General features: G+C 36.4%; 1 protein-coding gene across 2 annotated transcripts in view; it reads right to left on the bottom strand.

Annotated features, from left to right (window-relative positions):
- Secp43 (tRNA Selenocysteine associated protein) overlaps nucleotides 1–26,912 on the bottom strand; it is a 179,218-nt gene that overhangs the window by 5,904 nt on the left and 146,402 nt on the right. The window contains exons 9-10 of one of the 2 annotated variants that reach the window (XM_090372127.1): nucleotides 23,045–23,087; nucleotides 22,551–22,609 (exon numbers count right to left, since the gene is read on the bottom strand). In XM_090372127.1, the coding sequence (XP_090228253.1) occupies nucleotides 22,551–22,609; nucleotides 23,045–23,087 (102 nt within the window). The remainder of the gene's footprint in view (nucleotides 1–22,550; nucleotides 22,610–23,044; nucleotides 23,088–26,912) is intronic. The other variant, XM_090372128.1, reaches the window with a different exon arrangement.

The raw sequence follows: 26,912 nt of genomic DNA, 5'->3' as shown, positions 1-26,912 counted from the left end.
CAGCCAAAAAAAATTTCCAAGTTACCCTGACACACACACACACACAGAGAGAGAGAGAGAGAGAGAGAGAGAGAGAGAGAGAGAGAGAGAGAGAGAGAGAGATGAATCACCAAGAAAGAAAAGAATGATGATATCCAGTTCAGTACCCTGGGTGTGCCAAGATGTGAGCCCCTGGACCAACCTTACACTTTGTTGGATTAAAGCATAACTGCCCTTTTTCTGACCATCCCTGAAGTCTATCTAGGTCACTCTGAAGAAATTCTGCTTGGCAGTGATCATTAACTACTCTACCAATCTTTATCATCTGCAAATTTAGACATCATGCCCTCTATCCCTTCACTGATGCCATTTACGAAAATTAAAAAACAACAGTGATCCTAATACTGATTCTGGGGGAACCCCACTTCTCACTCGACCCAATCTGAGGAATAACCATTTATCACAACCCTCTGTCTCCTGCCCTGAAGCCATCCTGCTATTCATCTAAGGATTTTCCCTGTGATTACAACCTGTTCCAGCTTATAAAGTAACCCCTCATGTGGTACTGAGTCAAAGGCTTTTCTGAAATCAAAATACACAATGTCGAAATTATTCCCTAAATCCAGCTTGAGTGACTCTGTCAAAATAACTTACCACATTAGACTAAGGCGCATTTAGGGCTAGAGCCTCAAGCTGCGAACAAATTTAGACTATGTATATAAAGTGCTTAGCATCATAATACACAGCCATTTCTGAATAAACAGAAAATTTTTAAGGTGGCATCGTTTTAGGTTATATCTCATATTGTGAATGCCTTCACAACGAGTTGCCATGATATTGCACTACTTCGAATAAGTAACGCTTCACCTAAGGAGAAGACTAGTATTAGTGCAATATCATGGCAACTCGTTGTGAAGGCATTCACAATATGAGATATAACCTAAAACGATGCCACCTTAAAAATTTTCTGTTTATTCAGAAATGGCTGTGTATTATGATGCTAAGCACTTTATATACATAGTCTAAATTTGTTCGCAGCTTGAGGCTCTAGCCCTAAATGCGCCTTAGTCTAAATACATCATACACCATCAGGCATCTCTCATATTGTGGAGTTATACTTCATAACTGTTTTTGCCATCATTGCATCACTTGGGTACCTACCCACTCACTGATGAAGGGCCAAATAGCCCTGAAACAGTGCTGTCTGGGTGGTGGTACCTATCTGAGAATAAGTAACACTAGTCTTCTCCTTAGGTGAAGCGTTACTTATTCGAAGTAGTGCAATATCATGGCAACTCGTTGTGAAGGCATTCACAATATGAGATATAACCTAAAACGATGCCACCTTAAAAATTTTCTGTTTATTCAGAAATGGCTGTGTATTATGATGCTAAGCACTTTATATACATAGCTTACCACATTAGTTAAACATAATTTTCCTTTACAAAACCATGCTGAGTATCCTTCAGAATTCTATTTCTATCGAAATGATTCAGAATTCCACCATCAATGCCTCCATGATTTTTCCTACTACTGAAGTTAGAAGACTAGCTGGTAATTTCCCACTTCACTCTTAAAACCACCCTTATTACGTATTGGAGATACACTGGCACTTTTCCAATCCAACGGAATCACCCCCGAGTCCAGTGATGCTGTCATAATGGTTCAATGCCGTCACTTGCTGCCTCCCTTAAGATGCCACCAAACCCAGGAACATTACTGGCCTATAGGCACCAAAGTTTTTTCACTCCTTGTGGAGTATTTTTTAATGATATATATATGCATTCAAGGCTTCTGTGTTTAATGTTTTAAAAGTATACCATAATTCAATTGCATTCCCTCTCTTTGCGATATCTACCCAGTTAATAGATGCCATGTAGCACCTTAAGGCACAGTAATTTCCTTTTCTGAAATTATAACTCATTCCTTTGCTTTTAACTACTGCTTCCTCTCTCTTCATCGTCCACTGCAGAACTCCGTGATCACTTCCTGCTACTGGTTCCTGTACTGTCAGCCCTATGTCATCTGGGGGACAGTCTAGACACCAATGGTTCATTGGCGTCTAGACTGTCCCCCCATGTTACGTTTCCTTCCCATTTGCTCAGAGGCAAATTCACCCATAATAAGACTTCACGCTTACTTGTTGTTGTTATTTGGTTTTTAGAAGCATTAGCAACTAAGGCCATATTGCTCCGGGGATATGCAGTGGTCATTCCCTGACCTTTCCGCATCCTCCGTATTTGGTGGTCATGGGCTCGAACCCCCGGTCTAATCAAGAAGCGTGTGCTACGCACTGCTGCTCCTGCCCACCTGGCTACGGAGGTGCCACACACGCTTACTTGCCCATGCCATTTGCATGTAGAGCCTCTCATCATAATCTTCACAATTACCTGGCCTGCAGATTACTCCCACTCTCATTACACCTTTGCTTCCAACTATCTCACACCAATCAGATTTTATACTAGCATGTGAAACGTCTGAATCCGGGAAAGCTTTCGTCATGCTCAGGCTGCTTTTGATAAGAAGCATGACCCCATCACTCCTCCTATTTGCCCTATCCTTCCTAAATACATTATACATACCATACTGAAACTCATCACCCCCTATTTCTGGGTGGCACTATGTTTCCATAAGCCCTATTATGTCAGCGTTACTTTTCCTAACCAACAGTTTGAATTCACTCATTTTATTAGCGACACTTCTGACATTACTGTATAAACAATTAAGACTTAGTGTTCTTGTATAGTTAACTACCCTGACACACCCCTTAAAGTTATTTAAGCTCGCTTCCCTGGCATTAGCTACCCACTCATTTGAAACGTTCCTGCCCTCAGAACATATGGCTAATATGTTCTGTTGCAGTAACAAACAAGAACTCTCGAGGTATGTGCAAACAGTACTTTGACTAATATTATCAGATAAACGTGTATCTGCATTACCCTTGTCCCCCCCAAACTAGCAGTTTCCCTGAAACTTTAAAGTATCCTCAATAATACTGGCAAAAACTCTTGCACCACCTTTGTTTAAATCAGGGATTCTCAATGGGGGCAAAAACAATGGTTATTACAATGGTTTGTGGCCCTCCAAAGTTCAACCCTACCCAACAACATCTTATTCCTTAATATTTAATTTTTTTCAATGGGTTTTCTTTTCCCCTGAGACAACTGATTTTTAACATATAGGTATATTATATCAGCAGCGAGTGAGAAATTTTAATAAAAGAAAATAGTGGGCATGATTTAATTCAATCACCTATGAAAATAGGCATTTCACACCTTGACAGCTGTGTGGTGGGTGTGGTTTATTTATTTATACTTTTGTTTCAGTGGTCACTATGAGGAAACGTTTCAGTCTATTATTTCTATTTTCTAAGCGACAATTAGTATTGTTTTTTTGTTTGTTTCCTTGTGGAAGTTGTTTTTTGGCACAGTGCTTTTTTGAGCGACACAGGATTTGAGAGTTAAATAAAAATAGTTTATATTTTATTAAATTCTTTGTAGTTATTCAACCCATCAACAATCATGTCAAGTGCTGAAAAGCAAAACTGTTGACAGTATCTGGATGTGGATGAATAGCTAACCTATGGTTTTTTGAAAGCCTATTTGACTCAAGACAGCCTATAAAACCTTTTAGATCACTTAAAAAGCAAACCTCCTGATAAAGTTGGTACACATATCGAATATTTTAAAAATTTAAAACAGAATTTTGAGCAACGTAACACTATTGCTTCCTTATTTAAGAGCACACAAACAAATAACGATGGAATGATTGCATCTTATAAAATTGCAGAAATCACTGTAAAAACTGATAGTGCTCATACAGTTGCTGTGACTGTTATACGCCCCACATTAGACTGTAATTTCAAGTGATGCATCAAAATCCTTCCAGCATTTTAAAAGCAATGCCATTGAGCAACGATTCAATTTGAAGACAAATCGATGAGTGTCAGTTAACACTGAAGAGCAGCTAATTGACAAGCTAAAAACAAGAAAATTTTCTATTCACATTAAAAAGGCCCTAAAATGGCATACGTTCATTATTTCAATGATGATTGTAAATTGCAAGAAGAGATGTTTGTAAAATCTATAGAAACTGATAGTACTGGAGCATCCATTTTTGCTTCTGTAAAAACATGGTGGCACAGGATGCTACCATCAGTGGCATCCTGTGCCACTGATGGTGCTACCTCCATGGTTGTAAGACAAAGGTTTTATGGTCCACCTAAAGGAAGTATGTCCCGAAGTTCTTGCAATACACTGCATTAAGCACCAACATCATTTGCAAAAAATATTAGTCTGATTCTTTATCAATCTCTCAGTATAGTTATTAAAACCATCAACAAAATAGTCACATAGCAACTATGATTGCCTTTTCAGAAAATTTTGTGTTGATAATGAAGAACAGTATGTGAGGCTTCTTTTAAATACAGAAGTCTGGTGGCTTTCTAAAGGAAACTGTCTAAAAAGATTTGTAAACCTTTTTGATAAGATAATTAGTTTTTTAGAAAGTGAAGTAGACAGATTTAGCAAAGGAGATTAGCAAACAGAAAAACAACGTATGGCTTGGATTTTTCAAAAACTTAATGAAGTATCACTTCAACTTCAAGGGAAATTAATTGCGGTGATAGACTGCAAACGCGTATTAAAAGCCGTTACTAAAAATATTTGAAAACAATTTCATGGTATCCAAGAGTTAGTCGAAACCAATGAATCTTTCACTGAGAATGAGCTTAAAGATTATTCAGATCATTTGTGTTCTTTAAAAGGTGAAATGAAAAATAGATTTTCAGATTAATTTCTTCTGAAGGGAAGCCATGGATAGATTCAATTGGATGCGATGCCAGGTCTTGTGGTGAAGAAATTCAAGAACTCATTGAATTAAAATGTAATGAAGAATGTAAATATAAATTCGAAAAAGGTGGAATGGCTGAGTTGTGGGGATCAAAAACTACTAAACTTCTTTATCCAACAATGTGGTCTGAAATGGCCAAAGTACTTCTTTATTTTCCAAGGTCTTATATGGTTGAAAATGGTTTTAGTTCGGTAAATAAAATATTAACAAAGAAAAGAAACAGAATTGATATATGTTCAAGAGGAGACATTAGAATTAAACTTACTAACATTATACCGAACATTGAACTTTTAGCTAAGAAGCATCAGGCTCAGGGATCCCATTTGATAAAAAGAGTAAGTATAAAGTATTTTCTTGTTTAAAATTTCATGGGGGACAATGAGGAAAAAAAAAATTTCTAAAAATGCCCTTTAGGGACAATAATTAAAAAAAGGTTGAGAAACACTGGTTTAAATGCATCCCTTCTCTACAAAACAGATTCCTTCTATCTACAAGAATGGCAATGCTGGGGATCTCTTGGGGAAATTCTCTTTCAAATTTTATATTATGCTACATTAAAGATCCATTTACAGTTTTTCAGCTGAGGCTCTTAAACATTCTTGGTAAATGGATCAGGAACTATTTAGAAGCCCAAATCGAGGTGGCAGAAGAACAAAGTTGTTTTTCAGCCAGGAGGTCATGTATCAGTACGACTGATATGTCGTACTGATACAGACATATCAGTACGACAGATCCTTGAAAAATGCCAATCGAAAGGAAAAGACATCTTTATGATTTCACTGACCTTGAAAAGGCATATGATAGTGTTCCAAGAAAACTCTTATGGGAAGCACTGAAAGAGGCAAATATTGATGGATAACTGGATAACTGATTAACATTATTAAGGAAATTTACAGGAATAATAGATGCAGAATTAAAGTTGCGATCAGCTTTGACACTTGAATTCCACACTTCAAAAGGCTTATTACAAGGCTATTGCATGTCACCAACACTTTTAAAAATTTATATCGACTTCTGCCTAAGATCCTGGTCAAAAAAATGCAATAAAATGGGTTTGATGATTCTGTTCTATGGAGCACAAATATTCTAAATAAAACAAACTTATTTTTCAAACGATTGTAAAAAGTCTTCTATTGTATGGAGTGGAAACCTGGACATTGAATAGGCGAGGAGAAAACAAATTGCTCTCCACAGAAATGGATTTTTGGAGATGCTCAGCAAGAATTTCTTGAGATGTAGGGCTTTACCCTACACCTCAAGCTCTCATAGCCGCCCATCAGAAAGCTGAGTTGGCACCTAATTTCTTGACACTCTAGATACCTAGCAACACAAAGCATCCTCCTTGGCTAGATCATGTCCTGTTTTACAAAAGTCAGCAAACATTTCACATTTCGCACATTTTTTGAGACTGTGATGCGTTGGAAAATCGCCCCCTTCGTTCTCCCCTGGGTCACAGCACTCTCACTACTGTGATCTTTGCTTCGCAGCTCTAGTCTGGGTCATGATTTCCATTTAAATACAATTTAATTAGCAATGAAATTTAATAAGATTAATAATATTTTTGATTAATTGATAGTACTATAATAAGCTAACAGATTCCTAATACAGTGCTTCGTATTACCCTATCTAGTTTTACTTTATACCTTACGCTATCAGTTCAAGATAAAAAAAAAAAAAAAAAAAAATGCAGCCATTATCAATCCGCTGCATGATGGAAGCCTCCTCAACAATTCATGCTGAGGGAAATGGACCATAATCTGCCACGCTGGTCCAGTGCGGGTTGGCAGATCGACCGTATTCAGCAGTCAGGGGCTTGAACCACAGTCTACTCAAAGAGCGTGTGAGGCAGTTCAAGATATATATGTTACTCTATTTCTTATCGACTGCAATATGTGAGAGTCTGCTGACGAGGCTACTAGTGACGGTCGTGTTCAAAGCCGCTAAGTGGATTTTTCTTATTTATTGATTTGAAATTATTGTTTTTCTAAAACCTTTGATTTAAATTTAGTAGTATAACATTATTTTGTGATTTTTTGATTAATTTAGTGTATTTATTCTTTACTCGGCCTTGTAAAAGTATCGGTAAGAGTTTCCACGTGTTCGTAACTACCGTTACCGTTAGTAACTTTCCCGCCATTGTGATACCGTACTAGATAGCGTTAGTTGAACTTCGTTAGCAGTTAAATTGTACGTTTAAATAAATACATATAACGACTTAGATTACAAACGTAATATAATTAATAACATAACAAAATTAATTAATAAATTAATAGAATCATGACTCAGACCAGAGCAGCAAAGCAAAAGGCTCAAGCTAATGGAAGTGCTGTGGCTCAGAGCAGAACTGAGGGGGGCAGTTGTCCTCTGACTCACAGCCTTATAAAATGCACTGTTTGCTTGATGTTTGCAGAGCAATCGGGTACGGGACATGATACTGCCAAGGGGGTGTCTTTGTGTGTGCGCGATGCAAGGAGTGTATCGATATCAGGCAACAACTTGGCGTTCTTGTGGGCCTATATGAGAGCTTGAAGGACAGGGTGGATGCCCTCGAAGAAACTAAATTGAGGGGCCCATCAAGCTCTCAGCTGCCCACATCAACGCCAGAGCTTGCACTTGGGCATCGCGTGACACAGAGACAACCCCTAAGGCAGAATGCGCTGGTCCCGAAGGAACTAGTAGTTGTTGGTGACTCTATTGTCAGGGAAACGGGGAACATGCTTTGTAAAAAAGATAGGTGGAACAGGACCAGGGTATGTCTGCCAGGGGCAAAGGTTGATGACGTTGTAGAGCGAATATCATCTTTTAAGGGCACAAAAGGTGATATAGTTGTACACGTTGGCACTAATAATATTAAGAGTAGGAGACCGGCAGAATTACTTAACAAGTACAGGTCACTGTTGAACAAAAGCCGAGAATTAGGGTTGAATTTGAAAGTGTCTGCAATTCTGCCCAGACACGATAGGAGGGAGTATATGATGAGAGCCTTGTCGATCAATTCGGCCCTGGAAAGATTGTGCAAGGCTCAAGGGGTAGAATTTTTTTCAGCCTGGACTGTACTTGTTAACAGGAGAGTTTGCTTCTACAGGGATGGGATACACTTAAATAGAAAGGGTGCAAGAATATTTGCTGATGCTATCGAGGCAGTGTTAGGTGGGTCGGAAAACTGCTAGCTTGGGGGGAGACAAAGACCAATAGATTGACAGTAGCCACTGGCAGAGGTGAAAGAGATTCTTGCACTGCTTCTATTAGAATGAGCAGAAGCCTGAAAAACAAGATGCATGGTATTTCAGAGACTGCTGGGAGCCATTGCAGTACAAGTAAACACATGGGTTGTGTTAGGATAGCTAAGAATAGAAACAGGTGCAGGTATACTTGCGTGTACACCAATGCTAGGAGTTTAGTAAATAAATTTGATGAATTTGAGGTATTGCTCAAAACATCGAAGGCAGATATTGTTGGGATATCAGAGACGTGGTGTCACACAGATATAAGGGATGCGGAACTGCAATTTGGGGAGTACAACGTCTACAGAAAGGATAGACAGGATAGGAAGGGAGGAGGGGTTATGTTATTAGTTAAGAAACACATAAAAACCAAGGAAGTGAAGCCAGTCGACATCGCTGGACAGTGCAGTGTGGAGTCAGTTTGGTGTGACATAAACATTGGGAGATCAAAATTGAGAGTAGGAGTGTGCTATAGGCCTAATGACTCTGATGAGTATAATAAGGAACTGTACAGGGAAATAGAGTGGGCCAGTAAATCAGAGTGTCTTATAATGGGAGATTTTAATTTCCCAGATATTGACTGGAATTTGGGGGCTGGTTACTCACACACTAGCAGGACTTTTGTGGATTTATTGGATGATTGTTTTCTACATCAGCATGTTCGGGAGGCAACTAGAGGGAGTAATACTCTTGATTTGATTATCAGCAGTGATTCTTCATGCATTAAGAATCTGCAGATAAATGAACCACTAGGTGGCAGTGATCACAGTGTGCTGAAGTGGGATTTACTCAAAGAGGTAACTACCATTAGGGGTAAAGGGAAGGGTTATTGCTTCCGTAAAGGCGACTACGATGGACTGAGACAGTATTTAAATTCTATACAGTGGGACCAACTGATGATGTTACCAACAGCAAATTCAAAATGGGAAGCATTCAAAGAACTTATCTTGGAAGCTACTAGGCTTTACATACCAACTAAGAAATATTGTTCAAGGTTTAGGCCAAAATGGATGTCGGATGAACTAATGAGGCATATGGCAGAGAAGAAAAATGCATGGGATACATACAAATTAACACATGACACAGAAGCCTATGATAGATACAAGTTGATATGCAACCAAGTTACAAAGGAGGTTAGGCAGGCGAAGGCAGATTACGAGAAATCCTTGGCAAGGGATGCAAAGAAAAACAGCAAAGAGTTCTTTACTTATGTAAACTCTAGAAGGAAGGGGGTGAATCAGATTGGTCCACTTGATATTGATGGGTCAAGTGTTGATGATCCTGCTCAGGTAGCTAACAAACTAAATGAATATTTTGCATCGACATTCACACATGAGGAGTTATTCAGCGAGGGGAATGCCAGAGGTGTATTCAACTCTAGCAGTAAGCTACAGAATCTTGAAATAACTGGGAGTAAAGTGGAGGAGAAACTGTTGAAGATAAACACAAGAAAGGCACCCGGGGTGGATGGGATCTATCCAGTTATATTAAAGGAGGCAGCAAAGGAAGTAAGCAAACCCTTAGCCATAATTATGAGAGCTTCCTTGGACTCAGGAGAGGTACCCATAGACTGGAAATGTGCAAATGTGACCCCAATTCACAAAGGAGGATCAAAGGCTGACACAAGTAATTATAGACCTGTGAGCTTAACTTCTGTTCCAGGAAAATTAATGGAGGCACTGGTTAAAGAAGCACTGCAGGATCATTTAGACAAGACTTCAGTTATAGCTCAGACACAGCATGGTTTTGTTAAGGGGAAGTCTTGCCTGACCAACTTGATTGGATACTATGATGCAGTCACAAAAGAACTGGATGCAGGGAATAACTTTGATATTATATACTTGGATCTTAGAAAGGCTTTTGATACTGTTGCACATGGAAGACTGCTACACAAATTGGAGCAGTGTGACATTGGAGGCAAATTGCTGCTATGGATAAAGGGGTGGTTGAGGGGGAGAAGACAGAGAGTGGTAATCAATGGACACTGCTCATCGTGGACTGATGTTATTAGTGGAGTCCCTCAGGGCTCAGTGTTGGGTCCATTATTGTTTTCTGTATTTATAAATGATATTGATGATGGTATATCGGGCTTAATGTCCAAGTTTGCAGACGATACAAAGGTTGGCAGGGTTGTCAAGGACACTACTGACACTATGCTGCTGCAACAGGATCTGGAAAGGTTGAGCAGATGGGCTGAGAGGTGGCAAATGAAGTTTAACATTGATAAATGTAAAGTACTACACATGGGAAACAGCAACCCCAGAGCAACGTATCAACTCTGTGGTACTACACTGACAGTGGTAGAGAATGAAAGGGACTTGGGGGTGGTTGTGCAGGCAGATATGAAGTTCTCTGAGCAGTGCAGAAGGGCTGCAAGAGTAGCTCATGGAGTATTGTCAATGATATACAGGAATTTTTCCAGCAGGGATAAGGAGGTGATTATTCCATTGTATAAGGCGATGGTCAGGCCACACCTAGAGTACTGTATACAGGTCTGGAGGCCTCATTTCAAGAAGGATGTAGAGCTGCTGGAACGAGTACAGAGAAGGGCAACAAGATTAGTGAATGGAACAAAGGGGTGCTCTTACGAAGAAAGGCTTAAGTTTTGCAAATTACAGTGTCTGGAGACTAGGCACCAGCGAGGTGATCTGATAGAGGTGTATAAAGCCTTGAATGGTTTAAGCATGCTCAATGCTGATGGGATTCTTCCTCTAGCTCAGAAAAATCACCTGAGAGGGCATAAATTCAAATTGAGGAAAGACAGATGTAGGATAGACGTGCGGAAATTTGCCTTTAGCCAGCGGGTGGTTGGTTGGTGGAACAGACTTCCATCCCTTGTGGTGGAGGATGATAGCCTAAATAAGTTTAAGGCTCAGCTGGACAGGTATTTTGAACGAACAGAGGGGTGAAGTGGAAGTGGGTTTTTTTTTTTTTTTTGGCTGATGCTGCATAAGCTTGCTTTCTTGCATCAAATGCCTCTACTAATGCTAATGCTAATGACGGATAGTTCAACAATATTGGCGCCAACACCAGGAGTCGTAACTTCCAAAAATCGCTGGTTAAATTCAAAATAAGCTAACGAACGCTACTAAACCTATTTAATATACTGTAATTAACAATGTACTATGTTAATTAACGAAGAATACGGTAAAAATTAAAAATACTTATCCCTTTACAGCAGCTAAAAATCCACTGACTGTTCTCTTCTGCGGACGTAAATGATGATGCAATATATAATATACTAAAAAACCTTTGAAATCCTGTTCTACTTCACTAATCCTGCTTTAATCTTATCTATGCTTCTTTAATGTCGCTATGAAAAGTTGTAATAGGCACGTCTGCTCACCACAAATGCCAACAGTAATATAGTATCATAGTTAAAGTATATAGAAGATGAATTTCTGAACGTCAGGGAAGTCATATGACTAAAACCTAGATAATCAAACTATGGTACTTTTGGAATGGGTTTAGAGAAGAACAAGATTAGTCAGGACCAAAAGAGTATGGTATTCTTACAAATAAAACTTCAATTCTGCAAACTGCACTATCTGGAAACTACAGAACTGTGAGGAGAATTTACTGAAGTGTTTAAGACTTAACAACAGATTGCATAACCTAAATGCTGATGGCATCCTTATGTGTTGTCCTTTCTTGGACAGCATATAAAATGAGGTTCGTAATTTTCAAAGAATGTTTACATGATATAACATAAAACCCATATTCTCTCCAGAAATAGGAGAGAATACTTCCCTGACATTGAGGTAAAAGGAGTTGATTATTCCTTTGTGGCAATGGTCAGGCTACGCCTTGAGTACTGCGTACAGGTCTGGAGGCCTCATTTTAGGAGGGATGTAGAGTTGCTCGAGTGTGTATAGAGAAGGGCAACAAGGTTGGTGAGGAGAACGAAGGGGTCCTCTTACCAAGAAATGCTTAAGTTCTGCAAATTGCAGCGGCTGGAGACTAGGCACCTGCCTAGTCTCCAGCCGCTGATAATGCTTACTGAGGTGTATAAGGCCTTGAATGGGTTGAGTATGCTGAATTCTGATGGGATCCTTCCGCTTGCTCAGATTATGAACCCGAGGGGGCATAAATTCAAATTGAGGAAAGACAGTTGTAAAATAGATGTGCATAAATTTGCCTTTAGCCAGTGGGTGGTTAATTGCTGGAACAAACATCCATCTGTCGTGGAATTTGATAGCTTAAATAAATTCAAGGAGGAACTGGACAAATGTTTAGAGGGAATGGTTGTGTGAAATTGTTTTTTTTTTGGCTAATGCTACAATGCTTCCTTTCTTGCCACATGTCTCTATTACTACTATTTTCACACGCGAATTTGCTCCAACATGACTGATATATTAAGAAACAATGTGAATAGAACGTAATTTTCGCGTTGGCTCATGTGCGATTTCATCTACAAGTAACATCAAGTGAACACAAAACCTGGAACCAAGCTGAACGTAGCATCCTGTACAGCAATATATATACAAGTATACAAAGCTTAAAAAATTTCAAATGTCAAATGTGTGAGAGCTATCTTTCCCATTTACTGTAGTTATATTGGTCGGAGACACACTGTTGTCAATCACTGCATTTACAAGATAATACATGATATTCTAGGCTGACTTGTTTTCAGGAGCTCACATTTTTCTGTTTGACCAAAGATTTCGTGAGGTGTGATAGTTTGAGCAGAGGAGCACATTTCTGAAGGTCACTACCATAAAACCATTTGCAGTTCCTGGTTTATTGGAGTTTTCTGTTAGTACAATCTAATTATAAACGGGTAGTAAACTCTATCTTACTGCATTTCCAATAATACTGATAGCCGGAATTCCATGGGTTTTTACGTTATTGTGAAATATGTTTCCTTTTCACTGAAATCTTCAATCATAAAAAACAAATAATTTTTCAGAATCTTCATTCTTATTTTTTAAGCTTCATAAACTTGTCTCACTTGTGCAATTTGTGCGTCCGGTGTTCGTTGTTACTGTTTTAAATTTTACAATACAAAAAAAAAAAAAAGAAAAGAAAATATCAGTGAAGAGAAATATCAATCAAGCAAACTTCATATATTGTCAAGGTAAAGTGCTATGTTTACTGTAATATTTATTTATTTATTAGAAATTTAAAATGTTTAAACCTGTGTTAGCAATTTTATTGAGTTTCTAACTTTTTTTAGTGTTTTACTTACCAGACTGAACTTTTTTTGAGTGCTCCGCCCCATCCCTATTTTTCCCATAAGCCTGTTGTTTTTAATGAGCAAAATACCATAATGCAGAGATTTTTAGGACCATGTGTACTGCATTAGAGCAGAACTGAGTAGTTTTAACAAATTAGAGGAAGGATTATATAAATTATTTGGGGGGGAAACAGATTTTTTTTTGGTTGATACTATATAAGTTTGCTTCCTTACATCATTTGCCACAACTAATACTCGGGCAGAATGTCATAAATACCTATTTCAGTCTACTGGGAAAACCCATATTCTCTCCTATTTCTGGAGAGAATATCGATTTTATGTTACATCACGTAAATATTCTTTGAAAATAATAAATCTTTCAAAAACAACTAGAATAAGAATCTACATAATCTAGATATGAACTAGATGAGTACATGATACTAGACAAGCACCAGCATTGGTGCTTGTCCAGTATCATACTACTCTCCAAGAAATATCCAAAAATAGTTGCAAAAACAATGGCAGATAACCCACTAGGTTCTTGTGCAATTTCTGTACAAAAACCATAAAGGCAGAAAAAATTATTTCTGCCCATAAAGGCAGAAATAATCACTGAATAACATGAAAATGTTATTTGAGAGTCACCTGTTAGGTTACCTGCCACTACCACCAGGTTGATAATGCTTACTGAAATTAGTACTACTGTCTGTTCAAATGAAGGATCCCTTATTCTACAATAAATGATATATTTTAAAATTTAAGTTAATAAAACATGTTTTCAGAAGGTAAAGAATCTTCCTTTTAAGCAAGGAACTAGTATTTTTTCAAGCCATTAGGCAAAGCAGGTATGAGAATACAGTTATTCTAAGAATATTGGGATCTAAAACCAAGCAAAATCATATAACAGGAAAGAACTGGTGGCAAATAAAAGAATTATAAATAAAGAGAGGAACTTTCAAAAAATGTTTCTTCATTTAAGCAAACTTAAACACAAGAATGATACTTGTACTCAACTGTACAATACTGAGTTTCAAAGTGTATTGTAAACTGGTGCTAATAATATTTTAAGGCAGAAAGTCTCAAAATTATGATATTAGTTAGTACATCAGCATCATTACTACACAGTTCAATTTTTTTTGGACAAACCAAAGTTTGTACATCAGCATCATTATTGTAACATCTCGTATTGCAAAATCTGTCATAAGTTGCTCTTCTTATACTTCAAATAAGTAACACTTTCCCATTAGAGAAGACTACTGTTACTTATTTTCATTTGAGTACCACACTTAGACAGCACTGTTTCAAAGTTATTTGGCTTCTTATCAACGACCAGGTAGGTACTCAGAGATATAAGGGCTGAAAACCCAGTTGTGACTTATTTACACAATACGGAAATGCCAAAAGGTCTGCTTCTTAGTCTAATTTTTTAGGGCAGAAAGCTTTGAAACAGTGTTGTCTGCATGGTGGTACTCAACTGAAAATAAGAAACAGTAGTCTTCTCTAATGGGGAAGCATTACTTATTTGAAGTATAAGGAGGGCTTTCACTCGTGAATTATTTACAATAATAAATGTTACAATAACAATGCCAAAGTACAAACTTCAGTTTGTCCAAAAATATCAACTATGTAATAATGATGCAAATGCACTAACTAATGTCATGTAAACTGAATCTTAAAAGAATTATTACTATGATGGCCACCGATTTAAAACAGTTCATAATTTAGATTGTTTTTTAGATGCCACCTATTTTAATATGACGTGTTTGCCTATTAAAATCTATCTTATTTTTTTTGGATCAATATAATTCTTTTCTTTTGTAAGAACTGTCTTTGTCTCCATAACAGAAACAACACCATATTCATAGTCTTCACACAGGTTGAGTTAACAGAGAAACTCATTTTCCTGTGTGAAATAGTGAAAACTTACTCAGTGAAACTGTTATTTAGATTTAACTTTACAAGATAAGACACAATACCACACAGATGATGTGAATAAGCAATGTAAGGCTGACTTGGCCATTTGTTACCTAGCACATTTTACTCATAATTTGTTTATTTTCTGTTTTCATAACAAGTGACAGAGTCAAAAATGAGTACTTCTCTAAATGAGAGACTGAATAATTTAGTTAAATAATTTGGTAGTGATGAATCATCTACTGACTGCATAAATTTGTTTTGTAAGTGAAGTGTGAAAAAAGCAAAGAAATGGGTGAATTCTGGTAAGAAGTACTTTGTTTTCCAATGTTATAAAGATCTAAATAAAAAGCTGCAACTCTTCAAGAATGGTGACAAGAAGCACTTACTTTCTTGCTACACATTCAGTAGCTTTCACTGAGGCTAGCATTCCTCTGGAAATTATACACATTTCTATGAAGGTGTTTTTTTTTTGTTTTGTTTTTGAAAAATAAACAAAGCAGCACATTCCAAGTGAGTGTATGCTAAGAAAAAAATTATCGGCATACCTGTTATGTATCAGTTCTACAGATAACTAAGGATGAAGCTGCTAGCAGAACGTTTGGAAAAAAATAATTGTTGGACTTTAGGCATATCAGAGGCTTTGATGACATTGTGTATCATTTTTGTATATATGTGTTCATGAGCCAATTTGATGACATGTGAGCTGAAAAACTTGGAATAACCCATGGGGGAACCCTACTCCCTCTACCTGAGGTTGGCTAACTAGAGCCTCAATTGAATAGGCCTTTAGAAATTCTACAAACTCGAAACAAGTGACAACCAGTATACTGTCCATAGATTGGACTTCCACTGACGAGAAAACTGATACTGTGGTGCGAAGATATTGTGGAACTACAGAAGCCCATAAGCCTGCAAACCATATTTATTTCTATAAATACATGGAAAGTAGGAGGGAGTAAAAATATAAAATTCTGTTAATAACAAGACAAAAAATGAAATGAAATAAAATAAAACATACAGTCTGAATAATAAAAACAACGAACTGCCCAATTGTAGCATTGCATGAATTTCAGACTTACACTGATATTACCTTTGACTTATACTGAATTATCATTGGCATTAGCATCCTTCAGGATTGATTGTGACCACAGAAAACTTTGCCATTAGCATCCAGCATGTTAGAGAAAATACTAGGGACAAATATTCTTGACCTTATCATTACTAACAAATCAGATGACATCGCAGGGCTTAAAATACAGAACCATTGTCAGGAAGTGATCTTGCAATCATCAGTTGGAAGATGAAGAAAGATGTTGTAGGTAAAGGATTTTAACTTCAGAAGAGGGGACTTTGACAGTTTAAGGCATGATATGGCATCTGTGAATTGGGCAAATTGCCGAGAGATGGTTGAATACATTTGAATTATAGAATACTTTTAAAGCAAAAATCACAGAAGCCACAAGTTCATACATACCATTAAGAAAATACTGCAGGAGGAGGAAGCCAAAATGAATGACTGTGGAGCTGGCTGGTAAAATAGAACAGTAAAAGATAGCATGGGACTGTTACTGAGTGATTAAAAGTACTGAAGCCTACAAAAAGCAGGCCATCTGCACCGGTAGCACAGTGGTATTGTCACAGTCCTCCCCACACTGGGTGGAAAAGGCCCGGGGTCAAATCCTGTCGATGATGCAAGGAACTTTAGTGGGCTTTTTTCACTCTGTGGCTGAGTTAGTTGGTCTCAGGCGTAGATAGCAAGGTTTTTCCCCCCAGAAACTGGGGTTTTTTCGTCCAGCAAAACAGGCAAATCTATCAGAGAACACACACAATTTACAGTCATAATACATACATGGGTATATATAAGAGATTATGGGTGGCCATAATATAATAATTTGAATTTTGAATTTGTACAGGCAGGCCAAGGCTACATATGAGAAAGAATTGGCTAAGAGAACAAAGAATGGGGACAAGGAATTTTTCACATGTGAATACAACAAAGAAGAAGAAAGCTAATCAGATTGGGTCCTTGTGCACTGGGTGGGGGAAAGTCTTACCATCTGATGTTTCAGATGAACTGCATAGGTACTTTGCATCGGTCTTTACTGACGAAAGACCTTTCATGCTGAGAAGAGGCTGTGCGAGTGATGCTGGGCCATATAAAATTAGTGATGTCGTAATTGCAGATGACTGTTTATTAGAAAACCTTTGAGCATAATGGCAAGTAAGGCTCCCGGAGTTGATGGCATATACCCTGTAGCTTTGAGGGAGTGTACTGAACCACTGAGTTTAATTATGAGAGCATCTTTGGACTCGGGGAGATTCCTTTGGATTGGAGAAGTGCCAATGTATCGCCAATACATAAAAGTGGTTCTAAGAGTGAAATTGATAACTGTAGATCGGTTAGTTTGACTCCAGTGGTAGGAAAAATCTTAGAGGCAATGATTAAGAGTGCAATCCAGGGGCATTTGGATAGATATGGCATTCTGAAGGACATGCATGGCTTTGTTAAGGGTAAATCATGCTTAACTAACTTAGTAGGCTATTTTGATACTTACTCACGAGCTGAATTTAGGGAACAATTTTGGCATGGTTTATTTATTTGAATTTTTGCAAAGCATTTGACTTGGTCCCGTGAGAGGTTACTATATAAGGTTGAACAGGATGGGATTACTAGTAAGATTCTAAGATGGATTTCTAGAGCTGCAGGGCAGAAGGCAGTGATTAATGGATATTCTTCAGATTGGTGTAATGTCGGTTTTTTCATAAATGACATCAAAGAAGGGATAGAAGGTGTGATATCAAGATTTGCAGATGACAAATATTTCCAGAGTCGTTAAATGATCAGTGCCAAGCAGGACTCCATGATGACTTGAACAGATTTAAAAGATGGTCAGAGAAATGACAGCTATGTTTAATGCTGCTAAATGCAAGGTTATACACTTGGGGAATATCAACCCACAAATAAATTATACACTTGGTGGGGTTGAATTAAAAACAGTGAAGGAGAAAAGGGATCTGGAAGTTACAATACGGGCAGATATGATGTTTTCTGAACAGTGTAAACAGGCAACAGGAAAGCCCATGGTGTCCTAGTGATGATTTATTGAATGTTATCCTATTGAGAGGTCATAATTCCACTGTATAAGGCAGGAGTGGCCAACTTAATTTGTAATGCGATCTACTTTTTTCCTTCAAAATGTGCCGTGATCTACCATCTCAAAAATTTCATTGCACAAGGTGCACAAATCGAGGGATGACTGTATGTTTAAAATTCATTGTGATCGACCGAAATTAAATCCGCGATCGACTCGTTGGCCAACCCTGGTATAAGGCAATCATAAGACTACATTTGGAATACTGTGTTCAAGTATGGAGACCTCATCTGAAAAAAAAAAATAAAATAAAATAAACATTGAGCTTCTTGAAAGAGTCCAAAGACGGGCAATTTGAATGGTGAGATCAGCAATAGGATGACTATATGAGGAAAGAATGATCATGTGGGCTTGAAATGAGACACCTCAGAGGTGACATGATTGAGGTTTAAAGACTGAGAGGGATTAGTAAAATTAATGAAGGTGGAATTTTCACTGTTCTAAACTATTCCGGAACTAGGTGTTGCAAATTCAAATTACACGGTTTGAGGTTTAGATTAGACTGCAGGAAGTTTTCTTTTAGCCAGCAAGTCATTCATAGCAAGAACAAGTTGCTCTCGCAGGTAGTTGAGGTTTACAGTTTGAAATTCAAAGGTCTACTGGATACTTAACTGTGTGAGGAGGGAAGCATATTATAATTTGTATTTTCATATCTACTTTTAAGCTAAACATGTTCAGCAAAAACATGTGGCTTCCTTGCCCTATATGGTAAATACTATTACTAAGAGTAGAAGTGCAATGGGACAATAACTGGAAGGGAGGTTTTTGTCACCCCCTTTTATAGGAAATAGCATTAGTAGAGGCATATGATGCAAAAAAAGTAAGCTTATACAGCATCAGCTAAAAAAAAAATTAGCTAGATTAGTGCATTTCCAAGCAGAAAGAAAAACATCAGTGGAATAAGAAAGTCTCAAAAGGTGCCACACAACAGGTGTAAGCTCAGGAGCACAGATTTTGAGAACAACTGGAGAAATACCATCAGCACCTGGACCTTTCCTGGCATTAAGACTGCTGAAAATTCTTTTGACTTCCTTTTCCCAGAAGACCATAGGAGGCAATGAATGAAGTGTACTGTGGATGGCAAGAGATGGTCAAGATCATCAATACAAGAGTTAGAAGAAAGGTAGGATGCCAGCAGATCGGCTTTATCTTTGGGTGAGGTGGCAATACAAACATTAGGTTTTAACAGAAGTTGTAGAGATGGGCAAGAAGTTGTGTCCAACAGCTTTGGCAAGAAAACCAAGGTTATTAAATAAAGAACAAGATTTTAAGGTGGAGTATAGAATAAAGGATTTCGTGCCTAGAAGAATAATTTCACTGACACGATCTGAGCAAACAGCAACATCAGAAGATTGAAAACAGTAATCCAGCCAAGAATAGAAACCTTGCAGATCATCCCATTTTGCATTCTTGTAATGCCAAACAACATGAGCTTGAGAATGGCCACAAGAGAAAGGCTCCATTGGAGAAGAGGTCATCACTAAGGTGTGATCAGAGGTTCCTAGAAAACCACTCACCTCGACCATGTACCTGGAAGGACAGTTTGTGAGAAAAGATCAATAGTGTTGGCTATGTGGCTAGGATTGTCTGTTCTGGTAGGTAAATGAACATGGCAAGGTTATTAATAATTGCAAAAGCCTCAGCATGTCAACTAGTTGGGTCTGCGTGACTAGAAAATGGAAGCCAGCTGGAGTTGTGAACATTAAAATCACCAAGGAAAATTACCTCACTGTTAGAGAAGGGATAGGACTGGAGAAAGTCAAGTTTCAAAGAAAGGAAGTCAGAGTTCCAAATGATTAGAGAAGTTCAGAGAATCATAGGGGCAACAGATGAATTTGACAGAATGGGGTAGAGAGATTTATAGCAAGAGAAGATCGAAAAGAGTAGATTCCAAATTACTGTCACTGGCCATAACAGGCATAAGACAAGTCCCTCCTTTGAAGCAAAAGAAATCATACAGCAAATAATTATGACAATTGAGATAAGCAGTGATTAGATCAGCTGATAATTGGGATTTTGTCGGGGAAAAGTAATTTAGGCTTGGCAAACTAAGTGGAAATCAGTGAGATTGGAACTGAGACCACGTGTATTTGTGAAATGAATGAGGAAGTGTTTGGGAGGCTTCAAACGTTTTGCAGATAAGTTTGTTCTATTAGGTGGACTATTTGTGATGAATTCAGTAGTAAGGAAAGGAGGGGAGGATGTTGTATGAAGTAATGAAATTTTTGGGGATTGGACATGGCATGAATATACCCAGTTCCTTAACATAATGTGGCCCTCATAATTCCTCTCCACCCTGGCAAACCAACTACTCGGACTCTCTCCAGCCACTATATCTAGCAGAATAGAGGCAGTGAGATTATACATTAGTTGCCTCCTACCAGAGAGTTATCTACAGATTCCATCCAGTGGAATCTAGCAGCCAGCCTGTGAATACTGTTTTAGAACTGTGCTCTCGAAATGTATGGATTATTGGATCTCACCACCATCATAACCTCAAAAGACATCAATCATTGTGCATGATGGAGGAGATTGCCGGAGCTTTGCTCTGGAGACTAAACATGGGTTTCACCATTTCAAGCCTCCAATAAGCAAAGTGGTGGTATTGCCAGGTGGCATTCCTGTGTGGTGGACGATACACCTTGATCTCTGCTTATGCATTAGTTGGTTCACACCTGGGTGGTCACCTCCAGTATGACATATTTCAAGACTTGCACAGGGGTTAAACCCAGGGTTACAACAGTCCCCATTGTGAAGGTGCAGGCAGAGGATATGGTTATCACAGAATGACCAAACTTTGTTGAAATTTGGTCCACTTAAATATTATTTCCATCAGGAAATGATATTTAACTCCCAGAGAGAAAATGTCAGTGACAGCATCAAGGACTTACCAAAGGTTAACAAGGTCAGTAGACTACATATTCAAAGGCTTTTATTATACAGGCATTGTTTTGCAGATTGCATCAAGGGATACACTGCCTGTCTTTGAACCCTTTCAAGAAGTTTGTCTTTTTTTTTTTTCATGCAGTTTCATACTTAGTCATAATCCCTTATACAATGGGATTATGACCTCCCTTTCTCTACAAGAAAATGTTCAGTAAATTATTGAAGGCGTCCTAATCAGTGATTTATCAAATAATCTTTTATTTGATAAATATCTAATATTTTTTATTCCTGGCCCTTCTTTGCTTCCTCTCTATGTTGCTTGGAAAATTTCATGGTTGTCCATATTGTCTCCTTCCTGAACATCGTCCATGATTACATTTTTCACTTATACCGAATTTACTTCAACCCTACCTAATGTATAAGCTAATTTAGGGTTAATATTCCCCAAGTTTAAGGCTCTGCATTTTTCTTTGTTAAAATATAACTGACACTTTTCTGATCATCCCAAAGGAGTTTTGCTTGGAGCTGATTATTAATCACTCTCCTAATCTTTACATCATCTACAAATTTGACATCACGCTCTCTATTCTTTAATCAATAGAAGGCATGATCAAATGTTTAAATGGTTAAGTATATTCAGCATTTTTAGTCAAAAGTAATATCGAAAAGCTGCATATCCCTAAATTTCATCCATGATTACATTTTTCACTTTGGAAGGCAAACTCAAGATTAACTTTTCATACAGATTCTTTAACAATTCTGACCATAATGCTGATTTAGCTGTTAATCATAGTTAAATAATTAAATAGTGTATAACTGAAGTTTCAGTGTTACTCTTCAGTTGCTCCAAGGCTAAACCAAGTTCACAAATGAATCCACTATGGTTGGATTCACAGACATCAAACTGGTTGCATATAAGAAAAAAAAAAAAAAAAAACAAGAAAGCAAATATTGCTTTCTTCTTTTGTAGTTTGTCAGTGCATAACAAAAATTTGTTTATAGCTAACAATGCTGTTCTGCTGAAAACAAACACCACATCTTCCTTTAATGCCAAAATTCAAAAGATGTAATAGCAGAGGAAAGAGCATATTTAAAACAGTTAACAGCTATAGCAGCCACAATCTAACCTTCATTTTAGGTGAGGGTTCACATTCAATGAGGAAAGAGCATATTTAAACCAGTTAACAGCTATAGCAGCCACAATCTAACCTTCATTTTAGGTGAGGGTTCACATTGAATGATGCCCTAAAGTGCATTATGAGAAGTTTGGAGTGCTTATATTTCACATAAATGAATGAATAAATACATAACTTAAATATATATATATATACTTTTTATTTATTTATTTTTGGCCCCAGTGCTTACCTCATTTTTCCTCATAAGTTCTTCATTTAGTTGTTCAACATCAATTTGGATGTCATGTTCTGCAATGAGAAGCAAACAGGTGTTGCAAAGAAACAATATTTTAAAATATAAATTTTTTTGGTAATTTCTATATTTCTTGCGCACATACATACATGCAAAGTACCACGATGTGTTTTTTATATGTATATAAAATACGAACTTAAATTATAAAAATTTACAGCAGAAACTTATTTTTAGATGCATATATATATAAATACACATATTATTAAATAGGAAGAAAACTAAAATTTGGCTTTAAAAAAGGATAGTAAAAAGGTCAGTAAACCTACAGCATACATATATATTCTTGAACCAGAAAAATGGACAAAAAAAATAAATAAAAAAATAAGAATTTGAAAGAAAAAAATCAATGGTTAGTAGACCACCTACATCACAAAAGACCTCCAGAAGCATGCATATTTATGGAAATGGATTCAAATAAATAACTGACTTACCCTCTATTATATTATCTGAAACGTCATAACCTGTGTCATAATACTGGAAAGGGAAAAAGATATTCCAAGTTACTAGAGTTATAAATGAAATCTTAATGTTTTAGCTTTATGCTATGAAACTGCACTTATGAAATTTATTTAAAAATGAAAATCATGATGAAAAGCTTTAACAATTTTAGATTTTGCAAGTGAAGATGAACAGGTGAGAAATTCAAACTCATTTCTGTTTTTACATTTATGAATATTGCATGTGTATTTTAACAAAAGCTAACATTTTAATCAAAGTAAAATTACAAATGGGAACAGTCACCTGCAGACATTTTTAACTTTAAGGTCTCTGTAGCCATCACACTGTCTGCTGCCACAATTATTTAAAGGCTGATGAATCATGAAATTCTCTGAGCAGCACAAAAGAAGGCTGCTAAACATGGGACTCTATTAGTGATATATACAGGAACTTTGCCAGCAGGGACAGAGGTGATTATCCAATGGTATATGGCAATGGTTAGGCCACATCCAGAATATTGCATGCAGGTTTAAAAACCTCATTTTAGGAAGGCCATAGATCTGTTGGAATGAGTGCAAAGAAGATTAGTTGGGGCACAAAAGGATATTCTTACCATGAGAGAAGGATGTTATATAAATTGCGGGCTCGGTAAACTAGGCATCTACATGGAAACCTAACTGAAGTGTAAAAATATTTAAAAGGGAGGGTTCAGCAAACTACATGTGACAGCATCTCTACTCTTTCTCAGATGACACACATAAGGGGACATAAATAGTGCTATATGAGTTTTGCTTTCTTGCATTATGTTGCTAACACCAAACCCTAATTTAATTCAGTATTTCAATGATATAGAGGAGAAATCACTGAATAGAAGCAGCTATTTTAGAAAATTAAACTCATTTCATGTTTTTTTTTTTTTTTTTGGAATAACTGAGACCTATGATATGAAAATAAAGGAAGGAATTTTAAAATTCTACATCTATACTATTTCATATTTTATTTATAGATAATTTTTGAAAGTAAAACATCTATTTATGAGGTATTGCAGAACAATAAGAGAAATCTTGGAATGACCATTAAATATTACATCTTAACAAGTTTTCAAGATAATCCAGGCCTATTGTTTGATGATAACATATTGTTCTCCCTATCCTTTCACTAGCATTAAAATATTAAACTAGCTTGTGATACTGCACTAAGGTATTATACGATACTGCATTGCCTTGTAATATTAATAGTAATATGTAACTTGTGTTATCTTGTTAAGATAATGTAATAGCAATGTAGGGAAGTCAACAAATGACAGAATTTTGTAATAAAAGAAATAAAAGACAGAATTATGTAATAAAATAAATTTATTATAGGAAATCCCATAATTTGCTATACTATAAGAGATAAAGTATGGAAAAGAACACATTTAATGGAAAAGAGAGAGAAACAAGAAGCCCAACAAATAAACATTCCAGAAAATATTACATTTAAGATATATTTCAGGTCAGAAATAATTTTCAGAATAAGTTCTGAGTTTAAACTGTATGTGTACTATCAAAAATAATAATAATGACCTACTCTGAGGGAAACAATGACAGGCTGAGTATGACTTCAGATATTTCAGCAGTGATTAGATCAGCTGATAATTTGGATTTTGATAATTCAGTAGTACTTCTTCCTGTATATAAACTTGCAATTATTTGAAATGTGAGATAAGATTTGTTAATTTCAGTACACTTTAAATAAATATGTTATCTTTGCCTCAATAAAAACCAACACACAATTAAAATTAAGAAACTGGGAAAAACCAATATTTTTGGTCAGAGTGGAAATAAAAGTGAACGGAAAAGAAAAATAAGAAAAGAAATCTGAAATTAAACCTAAACCAAAAACCATTATTTATTTCACATCTCTTTTCCATCTATTTAGCTTGACAATATTTTATTTTATTTTTTTCAATGGGTTGGGAAGTTTAAAATGAAAAGGGAAATTTTGGAAGTTTGGAATGAAAATAAATTAAACTATCCACACTTGCACCAACTAACTTGCCACTGTTCTTTTCGGTGTACCAGCAACCCAGGTCAGTGTGGAACGGGCTACTCTGGGACAGAAATTTATTTTTCAGGGTAACAGGGATTGCCCAAATGACAATATGGAGGATTTTCTGTTAATTAGATCAAATTAAGGTTGCTTGAAGCAACAGCAACTCTATTGCTATCGAAAAAGTTGAAAATATTTTTGCTATCTTGAGGACTTCTTCAATTGTAATATATTCTGCTTTAAACATTCAATTTTACAGTTAATTCTCACTGGCAATGCACCTAACAATTAAGCACTTTTTAAAGTAACTGCTGTTTCAGCAGTTCCTCATTCAAAACTTGATTTTTCAGAGTGATAGTAACAAATCCATGTAGGTAGTGAAGATATTAACTCTTCACTACCTATTTGTACAGACTCGAGATTTACTGAAATAGCATTCATTTTAATTACCCCACCCACAAGGTGACACCAGTTTCTTGCCAATAGCAATCAACCAACAATATAATGAAATTTCACTTCACATCCCAGAGATTATACAGTTCCCATATTCTTTAAGAGCAATCACTGCTATGTATATTAATGCTAATAGTTTCCATCTAATATTATTATACCAGGCACTTGAGCTGGATAACTGAGTATAATGCTATTTCTATTGATTCTCTTGACACAAATACAACTTATACCTTAAATTTTTTCCATCCTCAATATTAGTCAGTCTCCTTTTAGATGCATTTGCAAATGCATAAGCAGATATCATTTTCAGCATGCTCATCCATCCATTCACCCATCAACAAGTAACAATAACTACTACTAAAGCCACTCCAAACCTTCATTAAAATCAAACAAACAGAAATACAATGTGGATTTCTGTCTTGGTTTTATTTATTATTATTTCCTTGAAACCCATTTCTGGATTTTCATTAAATTTCAGAATGCATCTATTTAGAATGATACATAAAAATAATCAAATAAAAGTTAATTACAAAAAATTTATCTTTATGAAAAAAATCAAATGTCCCTGAAACATAATGCAATGCCTACATTTTAACTTGTTTTTATTCTTTTCACACATTTCTGTTTTAATTCTATGCATACGAAGATACAACTTAAATATTCCTAGTTTAAACTAGAAAAATTCAGTTTTTTCCCTGGGTAAAAACCTGAATATTAAAAAGTTTACAACTACAATACAATGATTTAGATGTAACTGCATAAAGAGCTTTTAATTCATGGGAGAATGAGGTTATAAAAAAGGTAAAGTATTTCATTAATTTTACATTGCATAAAATTTCTCTCTATATATATTTTTAAAGATTTCCTTTGTAGCTGATTAAGAAGTCAAAATTGTAAATTAAACGAGATTTAGTTTACTATAATTTGAAAATGCATTGTAAAAATACTATATCGGTAATCAATGCCCACACTGTCAAATGCTCATAGCAAGGCACATCATATATTGTAGTTCGGAGATTAGTATTTGATATTTGGACTAGCTATATGGTGCAAGGAATCCCTGGACTTTTGCTGCACCACTAAAAAAAAAAAAAAAAAAAACTATTATATCACATAATAGAATTTTAAATGTTTATCAAAGTGAATCGTATCAACAAGGAATATTGAGAGGATTTGAATTTGAATTTCAAAAGCACAAGGTGATACAAGAAAGCAAGCTTCTACCTCATCAGTCATAAAAAAAAAAAAAACCCTTCTCACTTCACCTATCCATTTGCTCCAAAAGTTGTCCAGTTCTTCCTTGAATCTATTTAAACTATAAACTTCCAGGACAGGTAGAAATTTCTTCCAGCAATCAACCATGTGTTGACTAAAGCC

Source organism: Mastigoproctus giganteus, chromosome 4 (assembly GCF_048544385.1).
Source record: "Mastigoproctus giganteus isolate SK-2022 chromosome 4, ASM4854438v1, whole genome shotgun sequence".
Classification (NCBI taxonomy): Eukaryota; Metazoa; Arthropoda; class Arachnida; order Uropygi; family Thelyphonidae; genus Mastigoproctus; species Mastigoproctus giganteus.
This window is presented reverse-complemented; position numbering and strand designations above follow the sequence as displayed.